Below are 23,149 nucleotides of genomic sequence, written 5' to 3'. Positions count from 1 at the left end.
TATCATTTGTTCATAGGTAAATCTCTAATCGCAAGCTTCATATTGTTGATCTCAAGGAAATAGCAGAAAGAATATAGAAAGGCTCCTTGGCACTAAATTGCAGAGCACTGTCACTACCTCAATCTGAATACTATTCAACAGTAAGTGCTGCTTATCCATGATTGCACTGTATTTCTTAGAGGTTACTGTCATGATTAGCAATATATCATTTTTAAGAGATTGAAAACTGAGATTTAGGATTAACTGTGTGTTTAATCCACCCCAAAATCTAATGCCACGTTTGAATCGATTATCATTGGAAGTGTTATCTTAATACATTGAGGTGTTCATTCCAATGGAAGAGGCTGAAACTATGCCATCTTATCTTTAAATGATCATTTCACAGTTTAGGTTATTTGAATGTACCACCATGTTTACATAACTACATTAAATAGTACCTGTAACAATAGTAAAAAATAACTGCTTACATAGACTTACATACAATATTGTATGATAAGGCAGCGTCTGACAGCATTGAAAGCAGATGGTATGAGGTACCAAATTCCAGATAGGAAAAATGTTGCTAGGAGACCTGACATCAGCTATTTATTCCACAATCAGGCAGTATCCCACGTGTGTCCCTGCTCAGTATAAAGCCAGTGGGATCTCATCCTTGAGTAGAAGTAGTTTAGGGGCAGCTTTTGCAACGAGGTTAGAAAAGTGTGAGCTCAACAGAGGTCTACCCTACTGTCAGACCCATTCTAACCATAGAAAGATCCAAGAACTCATCACCACCTGAACCATTATTCACTTGATCATGACTCCCCTAATGTCATCTGGACAGATCAATTTCCTTCTCAGTAGTTAAAAGGAATTTATTATACACAAGTTATCAGCCCAAGGCTACATTTGAAGAGCTTTGACTTCTTTTCACACATCAAGATGTTCCCTCCAGACGTGTGGAATTCTACGGACCTGATGTGGTTCAATGCGTCTGAGTTGAATGCTTCTCTGGAGGATCCGGAGGAGGGGAACCACCCGTTTCTGACGGACGCCTGGCTGGTGCCTCTCTTCTTCGCCCTCATCATGCTGGTGGGGCTCATTGGGAACTCGCTGGTCATCTATGTCATCTCCAAACACAGGCAGATGAGGACGGCCACCAACTTCTACATAGGTGAGCAAGACTAAGGGGTTTCCCTTACAGTTACAAAGGCTTTTCCACTTATAACACAATCACTGAACCTCAATTGTTCTTGTGGATTGTCATGAACTGGGAAGAAACGTGTTCTTTGTGTGTGACTGTCACAGTCAATGTTATGTAAAGTATGTGGATCAGAGAAATAGTTTATTTCCACTGTAAACTAGGACTAATGACTGTGTAATCTTGCAGCCTTAATTACTGTATGTTTTTTTAATGACGACTGTACATGAATATTGTGGATAGTAACCTTATCCATTGTGTCTGTAGAATGCATCTATACAATACAATACTGTAGCCTATACTAACAAACAACATATGAAAGGGATCATGTCTCTAAACTAAATAACAGATCTTGTTTGACATTGGAAATGCATGTGTGGAGTGGAGATGTGCAAAATCAATGGATTTTGAAACATGAATTGACCAAGAAGGTGGACATCACATATCTTTGTGCTCATAAATAACAATGACGGTATCAACGTGTGTGTGTGTGTGTGTGTGTGTGTGTGTGTGTGTGTGTGTGTGTGTGTGTGTGTGTGTGTGTGTGTGTGTGTGTGTGTGTGTGTGTGTGTGTGTGTGTGTGTGTGTGTGTGTGTGTGTGTTTGAAATGACTGACTGATATCTCCCTGGAACCTGTTTTTAATATTTAATCATATTGGTTTACTACTTCCACCTCCTGTGGACAACAGCTCAAATGTTTTCTCTCGCCTCTCAGTTGTTGCTATAAATGATGCAAGTCCATTCAAAAGAGAGCACCATTTTAGACAACTGTGATACAATAAATCTATTTTATTATAGCTATAGAACTAATCTGAAAGGAACATAAGTCCTATTGTGGCAGATGTCCTCACTATGCCCCTGCAGTCCTGTCCACCTGTATTACTAATAAGACCTCTTCTACATGTCAGTCAATCAGTAATATCTCCCATAATTTCAAAACAAAATACTGCAGTATCTTGTGAGAAATTTCTCCCACGTTTCATATAATCCCCCCAATGTGTATTTGGCTTTTGGAATTTGGTGAAATCAATTGGCTCTTTGAAGCCCATGCCAAAATACACTGATTTGGTGACATGCCTTTGAATTTTACAAAGCAAGTAATTTATTCAAATGAATAACTTTGACTCACAGGTTCAAATGGTTCTTTTATGTTGCAAAAGTTTGTTCATCAGAAAGAAATGAATGAGTTCCCTCCTAACTGAGCTTATTTCCACAGCTAACCTGGCTGCCACAGACATCATCTTCCTGGTGTGTTGTGTCCCGTTCACAGCCACTCTCTACCCGCTCCCTGGATGGATATTTGGGAACTTCATGTGTAAATTTGTTGCTTTTCTACAACAGGTAAATCATTTGAATAAAACACATTGCCTCTGGTCACAGACTTATATCTGTTTTTATATTTGCATATTAATGATGGCTTTTCTCACCCCAATGCAATTTGGGTATCATTGCCCTCAATTGGATCCCTGAGGTACTGTCTAGTCGTATTAGTCTGAAAAACTGTTATGGTGCCTGACTGTACCCAATTCAATTACATAACTGCAATATTGAATTTGCATTGTCATTTCATTTATCCGGTAGAGGGTAGAGGTTCATGGTCATTCTTCAACAATGTATGGGCAACTTTGTTTTTTTAAATGCAATTTGAGTACCAATATGTGTCTTTTTTCATATTAACACAATCCGTTTGAAACTCCCAATAAATCAAAATTCAAGGCTTATCTGAGCATCATTCACTGTGTCCCTACTCCATTTGGAGAGACCTTATTGGTTAAGACTGGTTGGTTATGACTCATGACATGTAAGGGATTTATGCAAGTGAATGATGAATGACTGTCGATATAAAGAATGCCCTTTTTCCATATGAAAAAAAAAAATGGACAATCAGTCCATCAGGCTTCTTGCGATTAACTACAGCTTCAATCAAGCAGGTTCGGAAGATTAAAACTAATCTGTTGGGTTGGCAAATGACTAAAGCTCTGAGCAAACTGTAGAAGGACTCCTAGGCCAGGATCCAATCTCAGAAGTCATCAAATCTCAGATGTCACGAGTGTTTCAATTTCACCACAGTAAGGAGAGGGATGAATACTTGTCAGCACACTGCACAATGTGTCTCTAGACTCTGAAGAAGTCAAGTTTTTATTGTCACGTGCACAAGTACGGTGAAATGCCTTTTTTGCAAGCTCTTTCCCATCAGTGAAGTAAGTCAATCAAAGTAAGCAGTAAGTCAATCAAAAATGCCTTTAAACGCATAGTGCAAGGTGCAAAAATAGAATTATGATAGAGCAAGGCAGAAGAGAGGTGTCGGCATCATGCAGTATGCTATAGTCAGAGCGCTCTCATCTTCACCACATGAACCATCAGCCACCAGGGGGATCTTGTGAGCTTTGATAATACCCTATGTCAATAGCACACATCCTCTCAGTAAACCATGGCTTTCACTGACATTGGCATAAGTCGGTTATTTAGCCACAGGATGTGATCAACACATTTCATTGAACTGAACTCCATTGAAACAGAACTTGCCATTGGAAATCTATCTGAAATGTGTCAATTTAAAGCATGATTCCCCAACTGCTTTAAAAATTACAAATATATATTGTTGGACATAAAAGTCTAAAAATACCAGGAAATCAGCTCCAAGTGATTTTAATTTTGGAAATCTGTTCCCAAGTATTCCCACGCATGATAGAGAGACACGTGATCCTATACAAACGATTGTGTTTCAGTCAAATATTATACCTATTTGGGCGGTCAATTTGCAGTCTACAAATGATTCGTCATTACGTTCCAGACCATCCACTCAAGACAAAATCGTCCCGCAGCTGAATCTAGTTGATAATCTTTTGGTATGTCAGAACTTTTTTTACCCATCAATTAAAACATATACAGTTGAAGTCAGACGTTTACATACACTTAGGTTGGAGTCATAAAAACTTGTTTTTCAACCACTCCACAAATTTCTTGTTAACAAACTATAGTTTTGGCAAGTCGGTTAGGACATCTACTTTGTGCATGACACAGGTAATTTTTCCAACAATTGTTTACAGACAGATTATTTCACTTATAATTCACTGTATCACAATTCCAGTGGATCAGAAGTTTACATACACTAAGTTGACTGTGCCTTTAAACAGCTTGGAAAATTCCAGAAAATGATGTCATGGCTTTAGAAGCTTCTGAGAGGCTAATTGACATCATTTGAGTCAATTGGAGGTGTGCCTGTGGATGTATTTCAAGGCCTACCTTCAAACTCAGTGCCTCTTTGCTTGACATCATGGGAAAATCAAAAGAAATCAGTCAAGACCTCATAAAAAAATTGTAGACCTCCACAAGTCTGGTTCATCCTTGGGAGCAATTTCCAAACGCCTGAAGGTACCATATTCATCTGTACAAACAATAGTACGCAAGTATAAACACCATGGGACCACGCAGCCATCATACCGCTCAGGAAGGAGACGCGTTCTGTCTCCTAGAGATGAACGTACTGTGGTGAGAAAAGTGCAAATCAATCCCAGAACAACAGCAAAGGATCTTGAGAAGATGCTGGAGGAAACAACTACAAAAGTATCTATATCCACAGTAAAACGAGTCCTATATCGACATAACCTGAAAGGCCGCTCAGCAAGGAAGAAGCCAACTGCTCCAAAACCGCCATAAAAAGCCAGACTACGGTTTGTAAGTGCACATGGGGATAAAGATCGTACTTTTGGGAGAAATCTCCTCTGGTCTGATGAAACAAAAATAGAACTGTTTGGCCATAATGACCATTGTTATGTTTGGAGGATAAAGGGGGAGGCTTGCAAGCCGAAGAACACCATCCCAACCGTGAGGAAAATTATGTTAATATATTGAACCAACATCTCAAGACATCAGTCAGGAAGTTAAAGCTTGGTCACAAATGGGTCTTCCAAATGGACAATGACCCCAAGCATACTTCCAAAGTTGTGGCAAAATGGCTTAAGGACAATAAAGTCAAGGTATTGGAGTGGCCATCACAAAGCCCTGACCTCAACCCTACAAACCTGATTCAGTTACACCAGCTCTGTCAGGAGGAATGGGCCAAAATTCACCCAACTTATTGTGGGAAGCTTGTGGAAGGCTACCCGAAACGCTTGACCAAAGTTAAACAATTTGAAGGCAATGCTACCAAATACTAAATGAGTGTATGTTAACTTCTGACCCACTGGGAATGTGATGAAAGAAATAAAAGCTGAAATAAATAATTTTCTCTACTATTATTCTAACATTTCACCTTAAAATAAAGTGGTGATCCTAACTGACCTAAGACAGGGAATTTTTACTAGGATTAAATGTCAGGAATTGTGAAAAACTGAGTTTAAATGTATTTGGCTAAGGTGTATATAAACGTCCGACTTCAACTGTATAAATAATTTACTTGGCCCTATTACTTTTCCATATCTTGAAAACTTGATTGCTGACATGCAAAACATTTTGGGACTATATCATTTTGGGACTATTTTAAGGAGTGACAAACAGTCACATTTAATTTAATAAAGAAATTACATAGTTGTAAAAGCAGTCTTATGTGAAGGTTAGAAAATGACTGATGCTCAACAAAACTTCTACACAGATTCTAGTCCTCTGTTTAGATTTGTATTTTCATCTAAAGGACAAACTCTCTCTACGATGTATATTTTTGGTAGACTAATTGATAACTCACTCCCCCACATATACATACAGTGAGGGAAAAAAGTATTTGATCCCCTGCTGATTTTGTACGTTTGCCCACTGACAAAGAAATGATCAGTCTATAATTTTAATGGTAGGTTTATTTGAACAGTGAGAGACAGAATAACAACAAAGAAATCCAGAAAAACATATGTCAAAAATGTTTATAAATTGATTTGCATTTTAATAAAAAAAATAAGTATTTTGACCCCTCTGCAAAACATGACTTAGTACTTGGTGGCAAAACCCTTGTTGGCAATCACAGAGGTCAGATGTTTCTTGTAGTTGGCCACCACGTTTGCACACATCTCAGGAGGGATTTTGTCCCACTCCTCTTTGCAGATCTTCTCTAAGTCATTAAGGTTTCGAGGCTGACGTTTGGCAACTCGAACCTTCAGCTCCCTCCACAGATTTTGTATGGGATTAAGGTCTGGAGACTGGCTAGGCCACTCCAGGACCTTAATGTGCTTCTTCTTGAGCCACTCCTTTGTTGCCTTGGCCGTGTGTTTTGGGTCATTGTCATGCTGGAATACCCATCCATGACCTATTTTCAATGCCCTGGCTGAGGGAAGGAGGTTCTCACCCAAGATTTGACGGTACATGGCCCCGTCCATCGTCCCTTTAATGCGGTGAAGTTGTCCTGTCCCCTTAGCAGAAAAACACCCCCAAGCATAATGTTTCCACCTCCATGTTTGACGGTGGGGATGGTATTCTTGGGGTCATAGGCAGCATTCCTCCTCCTCCAAACACGGCGAGTTGAGTTGATGCCAAAGAGCTCCATTTTGGTCTCATCTGACCACAACACTTTCACCCAGTTGTCCTCTGAATCATTCAGATGCTCATTGGCAAACTTCAGACGGGCATGTATATGTGCTTTCTTGAGCAGGGGGACCTTGCGGGCGCTGCAGGATTTCAGTCCTTCATGGCGTAGAGTGTTACCAATTGTTTTCTTGGTGACTATGGTCCCAGCTGCCTTGAGATCATTGACAAGATCCTCCCGTGTAGTTCTGGGCTGATTCCTCACCGTTCTCATGATCATTGCAACTCCACAAGGTGAGATCTTGCATGGAGCACCAGGCCGAGGGATATTGACAGTTCTTTTGTGTTTCTTCCATTTGCGAATAATCGCACCAACTGTTGTCACCTTCTCACCAAGCTGCTTGGCGATGGTCTTGTAGCCCATTCCAGCCTTGTGTAGGTCTACAATCTTGTCCCTGACATTCTTGGAGAGCTCTTTGGTCTTGGCCATGGTGGAGAGTTTGGAATCTGATTGATTGATTGCTTCTGTGGACAGGTGTCTTTTCTACAGGTAACAAGCTGAGATTAGGAGCACTCCCTTTAAGAGTGTGCTCCTAATCTCAGCTCGTTACCTGTATAAAATACACCTGGGAGCCAGAAATCTTTCTGATTGAGAGGGGGTCAAATACTTATTTCCCCCATTAAAATGCAAATCAATTTATAACATTTTTGACATGCGTTTTTCTGGATTATTTTGTTGTTATTCTGTCTCTCACTGTTCAAATAAAACTACCATTAAAATTATAGACTGATTATTTCTTTGTCAGTGGGCAAACGTACAAAATCAGCAGGGGATCAAATACCCTTTTCCCTCACTGTATATCGCTGCTGCTGTACAGTGTGTAAGTGGGAGGATTCATTAAATCAGACTTTGTGAACCCATTTTAATATTCGTTGTAATTCTTAGCTTTATTTTTTTTATATATGTTTACTATTTTCTTAAATCCTTTTTACTTGCTCAACCCACACGGAGTGCTTCTCTTCGTTCAAGAGACTCGTGCATTCTGTCCCTACATTATGACAAGAGTAGGGCACTTGTCTTCGGATCAATGATGTACACCTGGTCAGTCTCTCTTTCGCACTTCAGTGAGAAACAAGGGCGTTGGATAGATCTCAAGTAGTGTAGTTACTGAACTGGGTCACATATCCTACTCTCCAACAACATTATGTTGTTTAGAACCTGCTAATCTGTTATCACAGATGGTAACCAACTGTCAGAGGCATCATGCAACCATTAGCATTTTTGTTATGGGGAAAAATTTCAAACTCAACATTATTTTATGAATTACGTGTGAAAGAAACTTTATGGTTTATACTTTTATCCTAGAAAGGGGACAAAACTTATGGGCATGACACCTAACCCAGGAGGATGAGTTAATAATGATTTGAGATAATGTCTTTCTAAAGTTCCATTTTCTCATTATGCTCATCATTGTCATTCCTTCCCAGTGTGATGGCAGGCAGGTGCCATTTATTTGAATTTACATACATTTTACAGCATGTCTCTTATGTAAAATTGTTAATATTGTTTCACCTGTGAACAACCCAGAACGAAAGTCATTATTTTGTTCTTCTTTTTTCTTAGGTGACTGTTCAGGCTACATGCATCACCCTCACTGCCATTAGTGGGGATCGCTGCTATGTCACAGTGTACCCTTTAAAGTCCCTACGCCATCGCACTCCACGAGTCGCCATGATCGTTAGCATCTGTATATGGATCGGTAAGTCACATGCTAGCATGCCTGAACCAATTGCAAACCGTTGATTTTTGCTCAAAGCATCATGAACACGTCTACATTTTCTATAAAGTTAAACTAATTCAATGTTTGTCTTTTTTAAAGGTTCCTTCATTCTATCCACCCCGATCTTCATGTACCAGAGGATTGAGGAGGGCTACTGGTATGGACCGAGACACTACTGCATGGAGAGGTTTCCCTCTAAGACCCAGGAGAGGGCTTTCATCCTGTACCAGTTCATAGCTGCCTACCTACTACCTGTCATCACCATCTCCTTCTGCTACACACTCATGTTGAAGAGGGTGGGCCAGCCGTCAGTTGAGCCAGTAGACAATAATTACCAGGTATGGACAGACTGTTACTTTGGGTGTTTCTTTATGACTTAGTTTAAAACATCAATAGGTGCACTCCTTTGTCAAGGTTACACAATGAAAGCACGAGTTCATATTTGGATCCCTTCCAATCTGCAGGTATACTACAGTATGCCATTAAAAACCCTCAGCCGGTGACCATGTTTTGAACTACAGTGAGGGAAAAAAGTATTTGATCCCCTGCTGATTTTGTACACTTGCCCACTGACAAAGAAATTATCAGTCTATCATTTTAATGGTAGGTTTATTTGAACAGTGAGAGACAGAATAACAACAAAAAAATCAAGAAAAATGCATGTCAAAAATGTTATAAAAGGATTTGCATTTTAATGAGGGAAATAAGTATTTGACCCCTCTGCAAAACATGACTTAGTACTTGGTGGCAAAACCCTTGTTGGCAATCACAGAGGGAAGACGTTTCTTGTAGTTGGCCACCAGGTTTGCACACATCTCAGGAGGGATTTTGTCCCACTCCTCTTTGCAGATCTTCTCCAAGTCATTAAGGTTTCGAGGCTGACATTTGGCAACTCGAACCTTCAGCTCCCTCCACAGATTTTCTATGGGAGTAAGGTCTGGAGACTGGCTAGGCCACTCCAGGACCTTAATGTGCTTCTTCTTGAGCCACTCCTTTGTTGCCTTGGCCGTGTGTTTTGGGTCATTGTCATGCTGGAATATCCATCCATGACCTATTTTCAATGCCCTGGCTGAGGGAAGGAGGTTCTCACCCAAGATTTGACGGTACATGGCCCCGTCCATCGTCCCTTTGATGCGGTGAAGTTGTCCTGTCCCCTTAGCAGAAGAACACCCCCAAAGCATAATGTTTCCACCTCCATGTTTGACGGTGGGGATGGTATTCTTGGGGTCATAGGCAGCATTCCTCCTCCTCCAAACACGGCGAGTTGAGTTGATGCCAAAGAGCTCCATTTTGGTCTCATCTGACCACAACACTTTCACCCAGTTGTCCTCTGAATCATTCAGATGTTCATTGGCAAACTTCAGACGGGCATGTATATGTGCTTTCTTGAGCAGGGGGACCTTGCGGGCGCTGCAGGATTTCAGTCCTTCACGGCGTAGTGTGTTACCAATTGTTTTCTTGGTGACTATGGTCCCAGCTGCCTTGAGATCATTGACAAGATCCTTCCGTGTAGTTCTGGGCTGATTCCTCACCGTTCTCATGATCATTGCAACTCCACGAGGTGAGATCTTGCATGGAGCCCCAGGCCGAGGGAGATTGACAGTTCTTTTGTGTTTCTTCCATTTGTGAATAATCGCACCAACTGTTGTCACCTTCTCACCAAGCTGCTTGGCAAAGGTCTTGTAGCCCATTCCAGCCTTGTGTAGGTCTACAATCTTGTCCCTGACATCCTTGGAGAGCTCTTTGGTCTTGGCCATGGTGGAGAGTTTGGAATCTGATTGATTGATTGCTTCTGTGGACAGGTGTCTTTTGTATAGGTAACAAACTGAGATTAGGAGCACTCCCTTTAAGAGTGTGCTCCTAATCTCAACTCGTTACCTGTATAAAAGACACCTGGGAGCCAGAAATCTTTCTGATTGAGAGGGGGTCAAATACTTATTTCCCTCATTAAAATGCAAATCAATTTATAAAATTTTTGACATGCGTTTTTCTGGATTATTTTGTTGTTATTCTGTCTCTCACTGTTCAAATAAACCTACCATTAAAATTATAGACTGATCATTTCTTTGTCAGTGGGCAAACGTACAAAATCAACAGGGGATCAAATACTTTTTTCCCTCACTGTACATACAGTATAGGTCATTTCGAATACGTCACAGTAGTAGTGAGTAAACGTCAACATTTCTACTACAGGTCCACCTGTTGTCTGAGAGGACTGTCACTCTGAGGAGTAAGATCTCCAAGATGGTGGTGGTGATTGTCCTCTTATTCACCATCTGCTGGGGGCCTATCCAACTCTTCGCCCTGTTCCAGTCCTTCTACCCCAACTACAGGGTCAACTACGCCACCTATAAGATCAAGACATGGGCTAACTGCATGTCCTACGCTAACTCCTCCATCAACCCAATCATTTATGGCTTCATGGGAGACAGTTTCCGCAAGTCCTTCAAAAAGACTTTCCACTTCCTGTTCAAACACAAAGTGAGAGACAGCAGTGTCACGTCACGCACGGCTAATGCAGAAATCAAGTTAGTTGCTGCAGAGGAAGGCAACAACGAAGGGAAATGAAAAGAGCCATGGGCTGAGTGAGCTGCTGGGGGGCAAAGCTGTTGGGGATTCAGTTCACATTGGCACACAAACAGAAAAACACATGATAGACTGCTGCGAATGCACACTTTTCAGAAGGCAATGACCCCCTACTGGGAGCAGCATTTTAAAATGGCATTTGATGTGTTGTTTGTTTGCAATTCTACAAAAGATGACTGATCCTGCTCTGTTCTGATATCACAGACAATGAAAGGACATAAAAAATAATATATAATGTTCACCACCTAGGCAGAATGCTCAGAATAATATGAAAATAATACAATTAAAACAAAAAAAGTTATTGGAAGTCACATACATGACGTGAAATCTAATAGACACAATGGTTACAAGAGCAGTCCAAGGTTTGTGGACATTTTGTTATCAGATGTACATAGGTTGTTAACACGTCGTTATCATTAACTCATCTCAAAGCTGTGAAGTGATTGCACCCGATTTATATTTTTCAATGGAGAGATTTATGATGGTAGCTAGGGATTTCACATGAATGGCGTTACAAACCACTCAGGAGTTAAATTGCAGGCCAGTTCAATGGGTGTACAGCCAACGGTGATGTGTCGGTGCTTGCTCAGGTAGGGGCATAGTCAATGAGGCGTGGTGAGTGTTTACTTTACTACTGTGTTCCAGACACACACTTACACCTCCCTTTACACACAGTGCACAGGTGGCGGGGGCCGACCCTATCATACTTTCACTTGCCAAGACTTACATTCCCACAGCATTATCTTATGCGACTTATAGTCACCCGATCGTTTCCTTTTCCTTTGACAGCGACGCTGTAAAAAAGGACACAATCTGTGACTGACTTGTCCTAACAGTGCCTCCTCCCAATGTGCCGTGACTGTCTGTCCTTGTTTGAATTGCGGATCGAAACATCTGTACTGTTGGAAGTATCTGTGTTCTATCTGGCACTATTTTAGCGTTGAGTTGAAAAGTTGACTTGAAAAAAGAAGAAAGTGTTTAGAAAGGTGGGAAGATAAACAGAACTAAAGCCCTTGGAAACAACGGAAAACTTTGAACAGATTTAGATTGAATTCTGTACAGAATGTTTTACTGCATACACACTGGAATGCAGTTTAGTCCATGTTTGATTGTACCGCTCCCTGTGAAAATATGTATTGTCTTCAGGCATTTCAGATGTCTGTAGATTTTGTGTTGGTAATCACTCTACTTATTAAGTGTTTTCGAAAAGCCTTTATTATAGACTTTCCCTACAGTATTTGCACTATCTTTATTTATTATTAATATATTGCTCTTACCCTAAGCTCTTTGAATCATGTAACATTCCCTGTATTGTAAATGCCTATCTACTGTAGGCAGACATGAGTATGTACAGTACTGTGGATTTAACCGCTGTGTTTGATTATACATTTACTTTTAAGCTTTTTTTGTGTGTAACCAGAAATGTGAAAAGTACATATCATTGCCTTTGTTACTAACACAGAATTGTAAATTGTTATACTTCTTTTTTTATTAGAAATTTTGCAGGATAAAATCTCTTGATGCACCATCTCCTTTTTAAGAGTGTCCCAAAAAATAATAACAATAATAATTAGTAATATGTAAACTACTGTCTAATAATAATAATAATAATAATAATAATAATAATGACATAATAATAATACATACCGAAATATTTATAAATGTCTGTTTGTTCATAACATTTGAAAAAGGGCTTTCTTAAATTCACTGTGTGATTTAAATGCCCTGATTTCTATAGGTAAATGATTCCAGTCAGTTGGGTCTTTGTATCTGAAAGACCTTACTCTAACCTCATGATGTACCCTTTGAATGTGTAATTGCTGCTGTTGTCTAAAGAAGTAGTGTGAGTCTTGTAAAGTTAGGTGTTCCTACAGGGAAATGTAAGCTGATACATTTAAAACGAAATTGGTATCAATGCAGTTGTCTTCTGTTTGGGAGTGACAGACAATTTACTGATTCATACATGATGTGTCTTATAATGGCATCCAAGAATGAATCTGCAAAGATTGTTATAAATCTAATTCACAGAGTAAGGTATTGGTTGTGTTTTGATAGATGATGTCGCCATAGTCTAGGACAGGAAGCAGCAGTTGGGTTACTAAGGTCTTTCTAATGGATACAGTAAAACAATTATTGTGTAGTTACCCAAGCGTATAGATAATTGTTTTTCTAATATAATCAATATGCTTTCCAAAAGATAATTAAGAATCTTCAAAACCCAGATATTTCAAACAATCTACACTTTCAAGCATTGTTCCATCACTTGCATGCATTTTGAAATGGCCAGCTGTGGAGTAAATTTTTTGTCGTGTACCAAACAGCATGATATAGGATTTAGTGTTATTTAAAACCACATTTTTTGCTAAAAAACATTTTTGTAAAGTGTTAATAGCAACTCTCCAAGATGATTTTATCTGGAAATGATTTGAACCTGATGTATAGAGCACTGTATCATCATCACATAAGTGAACATGGGTATTCTGACGAATTTGAGGCAATTCATTTATGAATATACAGAATTGTACATTGGGGTGGCAGGTAGCCTAGTGGTTAGAGCGTTGGGCCAGTAACCGAAAGGTTGCTGAATCGAATCCCTGAGCTGACAAGGTAAAAATCTGTTGTTTTGCCCCTGAACAAGGCAGTTTTCTCACTGTTCCCCGGTAGGCCGTCATTGTAAATAAGAATTTGTTCTTATCTGACTTGCCTAGTTAAATAAAGGTTAAATTAAAAAATGTAAAATAATAATAATATATATAGAGGAAAGGGGGGTCAATACTGAGCCATGAGGTACACCTTTTGAGGTATACCTTTTTTTGAGGTACGCATTTTGTACAGCAAATACAAACAAGCAGAAAATAATGTAGCTTTAACACTGTTAGTTGTTCATTTGTTGCCCATAGTTTGCAACTTTGCATACAGTATACTGTACATAATAAAGTTGATTTCTGTGTGTATTTTATTGCAAGATAACCAATGGAAGCTTTCCCTGGGCCCATTTGTAACAGACCCAATATCTTCTAATGTCTGGCTAGATTTGATTACCTACCGTTTCAAAACCATTGAAAGGATATACAGTTGAAGTCGGAAGTTTACATACGCCTTAGCCAAATACATTTAAACTCAGTTTTTCACAATTCCTGACAGTTAATCCGAATAAATACTCCCTGTTTTAGGTCAGTTAGGATCACCACTTATTTTAAGAATGTGAAATGTCAGAATAATAGTAGAGAGAATGATTTATTTCAGATTTTATTTCTTTCATCACATTCCCAGTGGGTCAGAAGTTTACATACACTCAATTAGTATTTGGTAGCATTGCCTTTAAATTGTTTGACTTTGGTCAAATGTTTCGCGTAGCCTCCCACAAGCTTCACACAATAAGTTGGGTGAATTTTGGCCCATTCCTCCTGACAGAGCTGGTGTAACTGAGTCAGGTTTGTAGGCCTCCTTGCTCTCACACACTTTTTCAGTTCTGCCCACACATTTTCTATAGGTTTGAGGTCAGGGCTTTGTGATGGCCACTCCAATACCTTGACTTTGTTGTCCTTAAGCCATTTTGCTTTGGAAGTATGCTTGGGGTCATTGTCCATTTGGAAGACCCATTTGCGACCAAGCTTTAACTTCCTGACTGATGTCTTGAAATGTTGCTTCAATATATCCACATCATTTCCCTCCCTCATGATGCCATCTATTTTGTGAAGTGCACCAGTCCCTCCTGCAGCAAAGCACCCCCACAACATGATGCTGCCACTCCCGTGCATCACGGTTGGGATGGTGTTCTTCGGCTTACAAGTCTCCCCCTTTTTCCTCCAAACATAACGATGGTCATTATGGCCAAACAGTTCTATTTTTGTTTCATCAGACCAGACGACATTTCTCCAAAAAGTACGATCTTCGTCCCCATGTGCAGTTGCAAACCGTTGTCTCGCTTTTTTATGGTGGTTTAGGAGCAATACTTCTTCCATTGATATAGGACTCGTTTTACTGTGCATATAGACACTTTTGTACCTGTTTCCTCCAGCATCTTCACAAAGTCCTTTGCTGTTGTTCTGGGATTGATTTGCAATTTTCGCACCAAAGTACGTTCGTCTCTAGGAGACAGAACGCGTATCCTTCCTGAGCGGTATGACGGCTGCGTGGTCCCATGGTGTTTATACCTGTGTACTATTGTTTGTACCGATGAACGTGGTACCTTCAGGCATTTGGAAATTGCTCCCAAGGATGAACCAGACTTGTGGAGGTGTACAATGTTTTTTCTGAGGTCTTGGGTGATTTCTTTTGATTTTCCCATGATGTCAAGCAAAGAGCCACTGAGTTTGAAGGTAGGCCTTGAAATACATCAACAGGTACACTTCCAATTGACTCAAATTATGTAAATTAGCCTATCAGAAGCTTCTAAAGCCATGACATCATTTTCTGGAATTTTCCAAGCTGTTTAAAGGCACAGTCAACTTAATGTATGTAAACTGGTGACCCACTGGAATTGTGATACAATGAAATATACGTGAAATAATCTGTCTGTAAACAATTGTTGGAAAAAATGACTTGTGTCATGCACAAAGTAGATGTCCTAACCGACTTGCCAAAACTATAGTTTGTTAACAAGAAATTTGTGGAGTGGTTGAAAAACGAGTTTCAATGCCTCCAATCTAAGTGTATGTAAACTTCCGACTTCAACTGTATGTACTGAACAGATACCTGCAGATAATGTAAGACTGACATAAGCAAACAACGAAATGGCAAACAACTGACTGAAAAGGTCATGTTTCTGCTTGACCTGACTACCTTGATAGCATTGTTACGTGCCCGTTTTTGCCTTGCAGTCCTCTCATTGATAATCGTTATCTTGTTCAGTGACTTTATTATATCATAGGTAAAACATATTGTATGTACTGTAACTCCCCAGTAAGACAGCCCACCAATATCTCATGACTGATTTGTGATCAGTTCCACTTTGACTCGACAAGGACGCACATTCAGAGGGGTTGGGTTAAATGCGGAAGACACATTTCAGTTGAATGCATTCAGTTGTACAACTGACTAGATATCCCCCTTTCCCTTTCTTTAGTCTTCATATAAGCAGAGAAAACACTCAATTTAAAAAGTATACACCAAGCACTCTCCCTACTTGCTCGCACAAGTTCTCAACATTCTTTTAGGCTGACAGACCGTTTGGCTACTCCCAACACTGACTGCCGGCCGGTATTGTTATTTTCACGAGACACAGGAAATATGCACGACATGACACACCTTTCAGGTCATGCCCCACAGGTCATGCACTTAACAGACTTAACAGATAAGCCCTCCAGGGTGTCATGCAATCTGGACGATAGGGGTAGCGTGCCAGGTGTGGCAGCACAGCAAGAGAAGCAGCAGAGCAGCTCTAGTACAATGCTAATGTATCAAGACAGGATCTGAGAATCATCATCTTTAAATCAAATCGAACCAAATGTTATTTGTCACATGCGCCGAATACAATGGGTGTAGACTTTACCATGAAATGCTTGCTTACGAGCCCCTTCCTAACGATGCAGAATTGAAAAATAAAAGTAGTAACACAAGATGAATAAAATACACAAGAATGGAGCTAAACTCAGCAAAAAAAGAAACGTCCCTTTTTCAGGACCCTGTCTTTCAAAGATAATTCGTAAAAATCCAAATAACTTCACAGATCTTCTATGTAAAGGGTTTAAACACTGTTCCCGTGTTTCCCACAATTAATGAACACCTGTGGAACAGTCGTTAAGACACTAACAGCTTACTGACGGTAGGCAATTAAGGTCACAGTTATGAAAACTTAGGACACTAAAGAGGCCTTTCTACTGACTCTGAACAACACCAAAAGAAAGATGCCCAGGGTCCCTGCTCATATGCGTGAATGTGCCTTAGGCATGCTGCAAGGAGGCTTGAGGACTGCAGATGTGGCCAGGGCAATAAATTGCAATGTCCGTACTGTGAGATGCCTAAGACAGCGCTACAGGGAGACAGGATGGACAGCTGATTGTCCTCGCAGTAGCAGACCACGTGTAACAACACCTGCACAGGATTGGTACATCCGAACATCACACCTGCGGGTCATGTACAGGATGGCAACAACAACTGCCCGAGTTACACCAGGAACACACAATCCTTCCATCAGTGCTCAGACTGTCCGCAATAGGCTGACAGAGGCTGGACTGAGGGCTTGTAGGCCTGTTGTAAGACAGGTCCTCACCAGACATCACCGGCAACAACGTCGCCTATAGGCACAAACCCACCGTCGCTGGACCAGACAGGACTGGCAAAAAGTGCTCTTCACTGAGTCGCGGTTTTGTCTCACCAGGGGTGATGGTCGGATTCGCATTTATCGTCAAGGAATGAGCGTTACACCAAGGCCTGTACTCTGGAGCAGGTTTGATTTGGAGGTGGAGGGTCCGTCATGGTCTGGGGCGGTGTGTCACAGCATCATCGGACTGAGCTTGTTGTCATTGCAGGCAATCTCAATGCTGTGCGTTACAGGGAAGACATCCTCTTCCCTCATGTGGTACTCTTCCTGTAGGCTCATCCTGACATGACCCTCCAGCATGACAATGCCACCAGCCATACTGCTCATTCTGTGCATGATTCCTGCAAGCGGAGAATGTCAGTGTTCTGCCATGGCCAGCGAAGAGCCCGGATCTCAATCCCATTGTGCATGTCTGGGACCTGTTGGATCGGAGGATGAGGGCTAGGGCCATTCCCCCCCAGAAATATCCGGGAACTTGCAGATGCCTTGGTAGAAGAGTGGGGTAACATCTCACAGCAAGAACTGGCAAATCTGGCGCAGCCCATGAGGAGATGCACTGCAGTACTGAATGCAGCTGGTGGCCACACCAGATACTGACTGTTACTTTTGATTTTGACCCCCGTTTGTTCAGGGACACATTATTCCATTTCTGTTAGTCACATGTCTGTGGAACTTGTTCAGTTTATGCCTCAGTTATTGAATCTTGTTATGTTCATACAAATATTTACACATGAAAATAAACGCAGTTGACAACGAGAATAAATTATTTTGCTGAGTTTACATACAGGGAGTACCAGTACCAGATCAATGTGGAGCTATATACAGGGAGTACTAGTACCAGATCAATGTGCAGGGGTACGAGGTGTTTGAGGTAGATATGTACATGAAGGCAGGGTAAAGTGACTAGGCATCAGGATAGGTAATAACACTAGTAAAATAGAGAACAAGAGTAGCAGCAGCATATGATGAGTGTAAAAGTGTGTGTGTATGTGTATTTGTGTTGTGTCGGTATGCGTGTTTGTGTTATGTGTGTGTGTGTATGTATGTAGTGAATGTGAACGTGTGTGGGTTTTGCGTGAGAGTGTCAGTGTAGTGTGTGTATATAGTGTGTATATACGGCAGGTAGCCTGGCGGGTAGGAACGTTGGGCCAGTAACTGAACAGTTGCTGGATCGAATCCCTGAGATGACAAGGTAAATATCTGTCATTCTGCCTCTGAGCAAGGCAGTTAACCCACTGTTCCTCGGGCGCCGAAGACGTGGATGTCGATTAAGGCAGCCCTCCGCACCTCTCTGATTCAGAGGGTTTGGGTTAAATACGGAAGACACATTTCAGTTGAATGCATTCAGTTGTACAACTGACTAGGTATCACCCTTGCCCTATATAGTCTTGTGAGTGTGCATAGAGTCAGTGCAAGATAGGGCCAGTGCAGAGAGTCCGGGTAACCATTTAATTAACTATTTAGCTTTAATCGTTCTATGTGGAAATAGAACCCAGTATAACGTGTCATTTTTGGTATATCAACAACAAAAAAGGTTAAATAAAAAAATATACATTACCAGTCAAAAGTTTGGACACACCTACTTATTCAAGGGTTTTTCTTTATTTTGTTCTATTTTCTAGATTGTAGAATAATAGCGAAGACATCAAAACTATGAAATAACACATATGAAATCATGGAGGAAAAAAAAAGTATTAAACAAATCAAAGTAGATTCTTCAAAGTAGCCACCCGTTGCTTTGATGACAGTTTTGCACACTCTTTGCATTCTCTCAACCAGCTTCACCTGGAATGCTTTTCCAATGGTCTTGAAGGAGTTCCCACATCTGCTGAGCACTTGTTGGCTGCTTTTCCTTCACTCTGTGGTCCAACTCATCCCAAACCATCTCAATTGGGTTGAGGTCTGGTGATTGTGGAGGCCAGATCATCTGATGCAGCACCATCACTCTCCTTATTGGTCAAATTGCCCTTATACAACCTGGAGGAGGTGTGTTGGGTCATTGTCCTGTTGAAAAACAAATTATAGTCCAACTAAGTGCTAACCAGATGGGATGGTGTATCGTTGCTGAATGCTGTGGTAGTCATGCAGGTTAAGTGTTCCTTGAATTCTAAATAAATCACAGACAGTGTCACCAGCAAAGCACCCCCACACCATCACACCTTCTCCTCCATGCTTCATGGTGGGAACCACACATGTGGACATCATCCGTTCACCTACTCTGTGTCTCACAAAGATACGTAGGTTGGAACCAGAAATCTCAAATTTGGACTCCTCAGACCAAAGGACAGATTTCCACCGGTCTAATGTCTATTGCTCGTGTTTCTTGGCCCAAGCAGGTCTTTTCTTCTTATTGATGTCCTTTAGTAGTGGTTTCTTTGCAGCAATTCGAGCATGAAGGCCTGATTCACGCAGTCTCCTCTGAACAGTTGATGTTGAGATGTGTCTGTTACTTGAACTCTGTGAAGCATTTATTTGGGCTGCAATCTGAGGGGCAGTTAACTCTAATGAACTTATCGTCTGCAGCAGAGGTAACTCTGGGTCTTCCTTTCCTGTGGCGGTCCTCATGAGAGCCAGTTTCATCATAGCGCTTCATGGTTTTTGCGACTGCACTTGAAGAAACCTTCAAAGTTCTCGACATTTTCCAGGATTGACTGACCTTCATATCTTAAAGTAATGATGGACTGTCGTTTCTCTTTGCTTATTTGAGCTGTTCTTGCCATAATATGGACTTTGTCTTTTACCAAATAGGGCTATCTTCTGTATACCACCCCTAACTTGTCACAACACAACTGATTGGCTCAAACCCATTAAGAAGGAAAGAAATTCCACAAATTAACTTTTAACAAGGCACACCTGTTAATTGAAATGCACTCCAGGTGACTACCTCATGAAGCTGGTTGAGAGAATGCCAAGCGTGTGCAAAGCCTCCATCAAGGCAAAGGGTGGCTACTTTAAAGAATGTCAAATTTAAAATATATTTTGATTTGTTAAACACTTTTTTGGTTACTACATGATTCCATATGTGTTATTTCATAGTTTTGATGTATTCACTACTATTTTACAATGTAGAAAATAGTAAAAATAAAGAAAAACCCTTGAATGAGTCAGTGTGTCCAAACTTTTGACTGGTACTGTGTGTCTAAGAATGGGATTTGGAAGAATGTGTGATTCCCACAGGAAATTCAACTTTTTTTTTTTGAAGGGTAAGAAGAGGAATAGTGAAAATGGGTGGAGAGTAGTCGTCTCCCTGAGGATCACAGAGGGAAGCAGTTCTGGTCTGACAGCAATAGCCAGTAGCCTAAATTAAATTGATGGAAATGTATTTTTGAAGTCAAACTGTGACAGGTATTGTACTCCCTGCTAGCGATGTATGTTCAACAGACAGGACTACAGTATAATTTCCACCCATAGCGTTCCACCAACTGGGCACCCACTGGTTTAACGAAATTACATTGAACCAACGTGGAATGGACGTTGAATTGACATCTGTACACAGCGGGCAGCCTCACTATGTGTTCTGCAGCAAATAAAGAGACACTCAAGTTATTCTAAGTAAACACTGACAGAGTAATGCAGGTGGGAAGATGAAACTCTTGTTGATGATGACAGTGGTGCTGTTCAGGGGCAAAATGATGATGCTTGTGCAGTGAAAATATTGATATTGTTGCTATGGGGACTCCACAGCCAACAGTTGTTCTATATATATTTGTGGATGGACAAACAGTGTGTTTAGCATTTACCGGGCAAACAAATGTCAACACACTCATCTAATCAACCATCTAAAATAAATCAATAAAGATTCAGATAATAAATGGTTCAAAGTGTGACACTGGAGTAGAAATACCATGAAATGAAACAATGCTGACAGCAATCAGAGACAATAGCCATTTTGTGCCGCTAATAGATTTCCTGGTTTTGTGACTAGACGATTACCCAGAACTCTATGGCATAGCTACTCTACATGTACTGTAGGAACACTGGCAGATACACCTGAGAATGTGATTGTAAGTAATGGATTGACCCGTTCAACTCTGGACATTATGGCATATCCCAGAAGCCTTTGTAGTTACTGACTACAGTCAAAACATCAGTCAAAGTGCATTACCCTTGGCACTCTACAATGGCAATTGGGCATATTTATATTTAATGACATGTGAACTAGGTCCTTAAGAGAGAGATATCCTCATTCAGGGTGACAGACAGACCATGAATTTAGGGACAAATAAGTTAATTGTCTTCTTTCCTGGGGCTTCCTGAGGAGGGAGGCAGAGAGCCAAAGTAACTTTGGGACATTGCCCAGTGTTGAACAGCAGTAAATCACTTGGAGAAATAATAGGCGCAAAATGACCTGCTGAGGAGGCTAATCTACCGTCGGGGGTTTTCTTGGCAAAACAATGTTCTTCCTAGAGAGAAAAACACATTTAATTCATGTTTTTTGTGTTTTTAAAAGAGAGTTGGCTCATCTTGGGGACTGGCTCTAACTGGGAGAGAGACAGACAGTGCTGAGAGGACTAGTGTGGATATATCACTCACTGCTGCTGTGCTGGCCCCAAAACCCACATCAGACTGATAGGGCCCCAGTTGGACTGGGGGCCCTATGTAGAGTAATAGATGGAGAATGAGAAGCGTCATACTCCTACTGTTCCTACTGTTTTTAGCATGGAGACTTGGACTAAAAATGTGGTTTGCTTTTTATTTTCATGACCACCCCCTTTCTCAAACAGCAGCCGGCAAATATGTCGTCTAACGGGGAGGAAAAACATTGTCAGACTCAGAGCTGGAAAGAGGAAAGGCAGCGTTGCAGCACAAAGAGCCCATTCTAACGGTGCGGGTGCCCCTCCACCCTGTGTCACAGTCAGAACACAGGCAGGAAACCAGTGTGCCTCTGGCACTGTGCGGGCCAGGCGGTGGAGGGCAGGGAGGGGCGTCTGGGGGCCCCTGGCTGGCTGCTGGCTGTAGCAGACTTAATGAAACTGTATAGTGAGGTTGTTTCAAAATAAACTCACCCGGCCATGTGGACATAAACAGAACAATGTATATATGGGGGAGGGGAAATGCTTGTTTTTATTTCTCCTGTTTATTTGGGCTGAAATGAATATTGTGCCCCGAAATATGAGCTGGACTCCATTTGGGCATTGCGTCTCTTAGTTCCTACACATGCCTGCTGAGTACTGGTCGATTAGAATTGTGGTTAGAGCCATTCTGGGATGATTAGTTGTTATTACATTGTTATTACTAGTGGTAGTTAATCTACGCTGGTGTGACCAAGCTAATGAACCAACTGGGGAAAGTGTGAAATGTGAATATTGTTGGTCGTATCATGCCAATCGCTGACCCTGTTAGTTTCTTCCACTGTGACTTTGTCAGTGGCTCTGTGTTTGGGGCTCATTGCCTTACCTTACTGTGTATTTGCAGCCCGGAGGTGGGCCGCCAAGCCACCTGGAGCAGGTATTATTAATGTGGGTGCCAGGAGACACTTAAAGTGCAGCCGCTCTGTCTAGCACAAACACGCCTGTCTGGGTGGAGATCACACATGGACACCTGCCTGACACACACACTGACGGCTCAGCCAGGGAGTCGGGCAGGGACGTTCCAACAACAGAATAGGGAGAGATCTTGCTACCCTGTGTCGGTGCCACTCCTGAAAAACTCCCCCTCATCACACTCTCTCTTTCCACTTGTTCTTTCATGTTTCAAACAGAGAGAGAACCACTGGAATGAAACGCCGTGTTCAATTCACCTGGGAGGTGAATTGCCACAGCATCAACCGGATACATTGCCTTCACTTACAATTGAACAATGAACTTGGCTGGCCATTCTCTGTTAGAACTAGCATTACCTCTCAGAACATGCTGAGTTTTGAACAAAGGATGATAGCAGCATTTT

The 23,149-nt window shown here is 41.2% G+C and overlaps 1 protein-coding gene across 1 annotated transcript; it reads left to right on the top strand.

The window, feature by feature from the left end:
• Positions 1-677: 677 nt before the first annotated feature.
• Positions 678-12,542, top strand: LOC106599611 (G-protein coupled receptor 54-like). Its single transcript, XM_014190903.2, has 5 exons — positions 678-1,153; positions 2,397-2,521; positions 8,256-8,391; positions 8,512-8,750; positions 10,606-12,542. Exons 1-5 carry the CDS (start codon positions 922-924, stop codon positions 10,978-10,980), a joined length of 1,107 nt encoding a protein of 368 aa, XP_014046378.1. The 5' UTR covers positions 678-921; the 3' UTR covers positions 10,981-12,542.
• The last annotated feature ends 10,607 nt before the right edge of the window (positions 12,543-23,149 follow it).

Source organism: Salmo salar, chromosome ssa03 (genome assembly GCF_905237065.1).
Source record: "Salmo salar chromosome ssa03, Ssal_v3.1, whole genome shotgun sequence".
NCBI classification, from domain to species: Eukaryota; Metazoa; Chordata; class Actinopteri; order Salmoniformes; family Salmonidae; genus Salmo; species Salmo salar.
The sequence above is the reverse complement of the archived record's forward strand: the minus strand, read 5'-3'. Positions and strand labels throughout refer to the sequence as shown.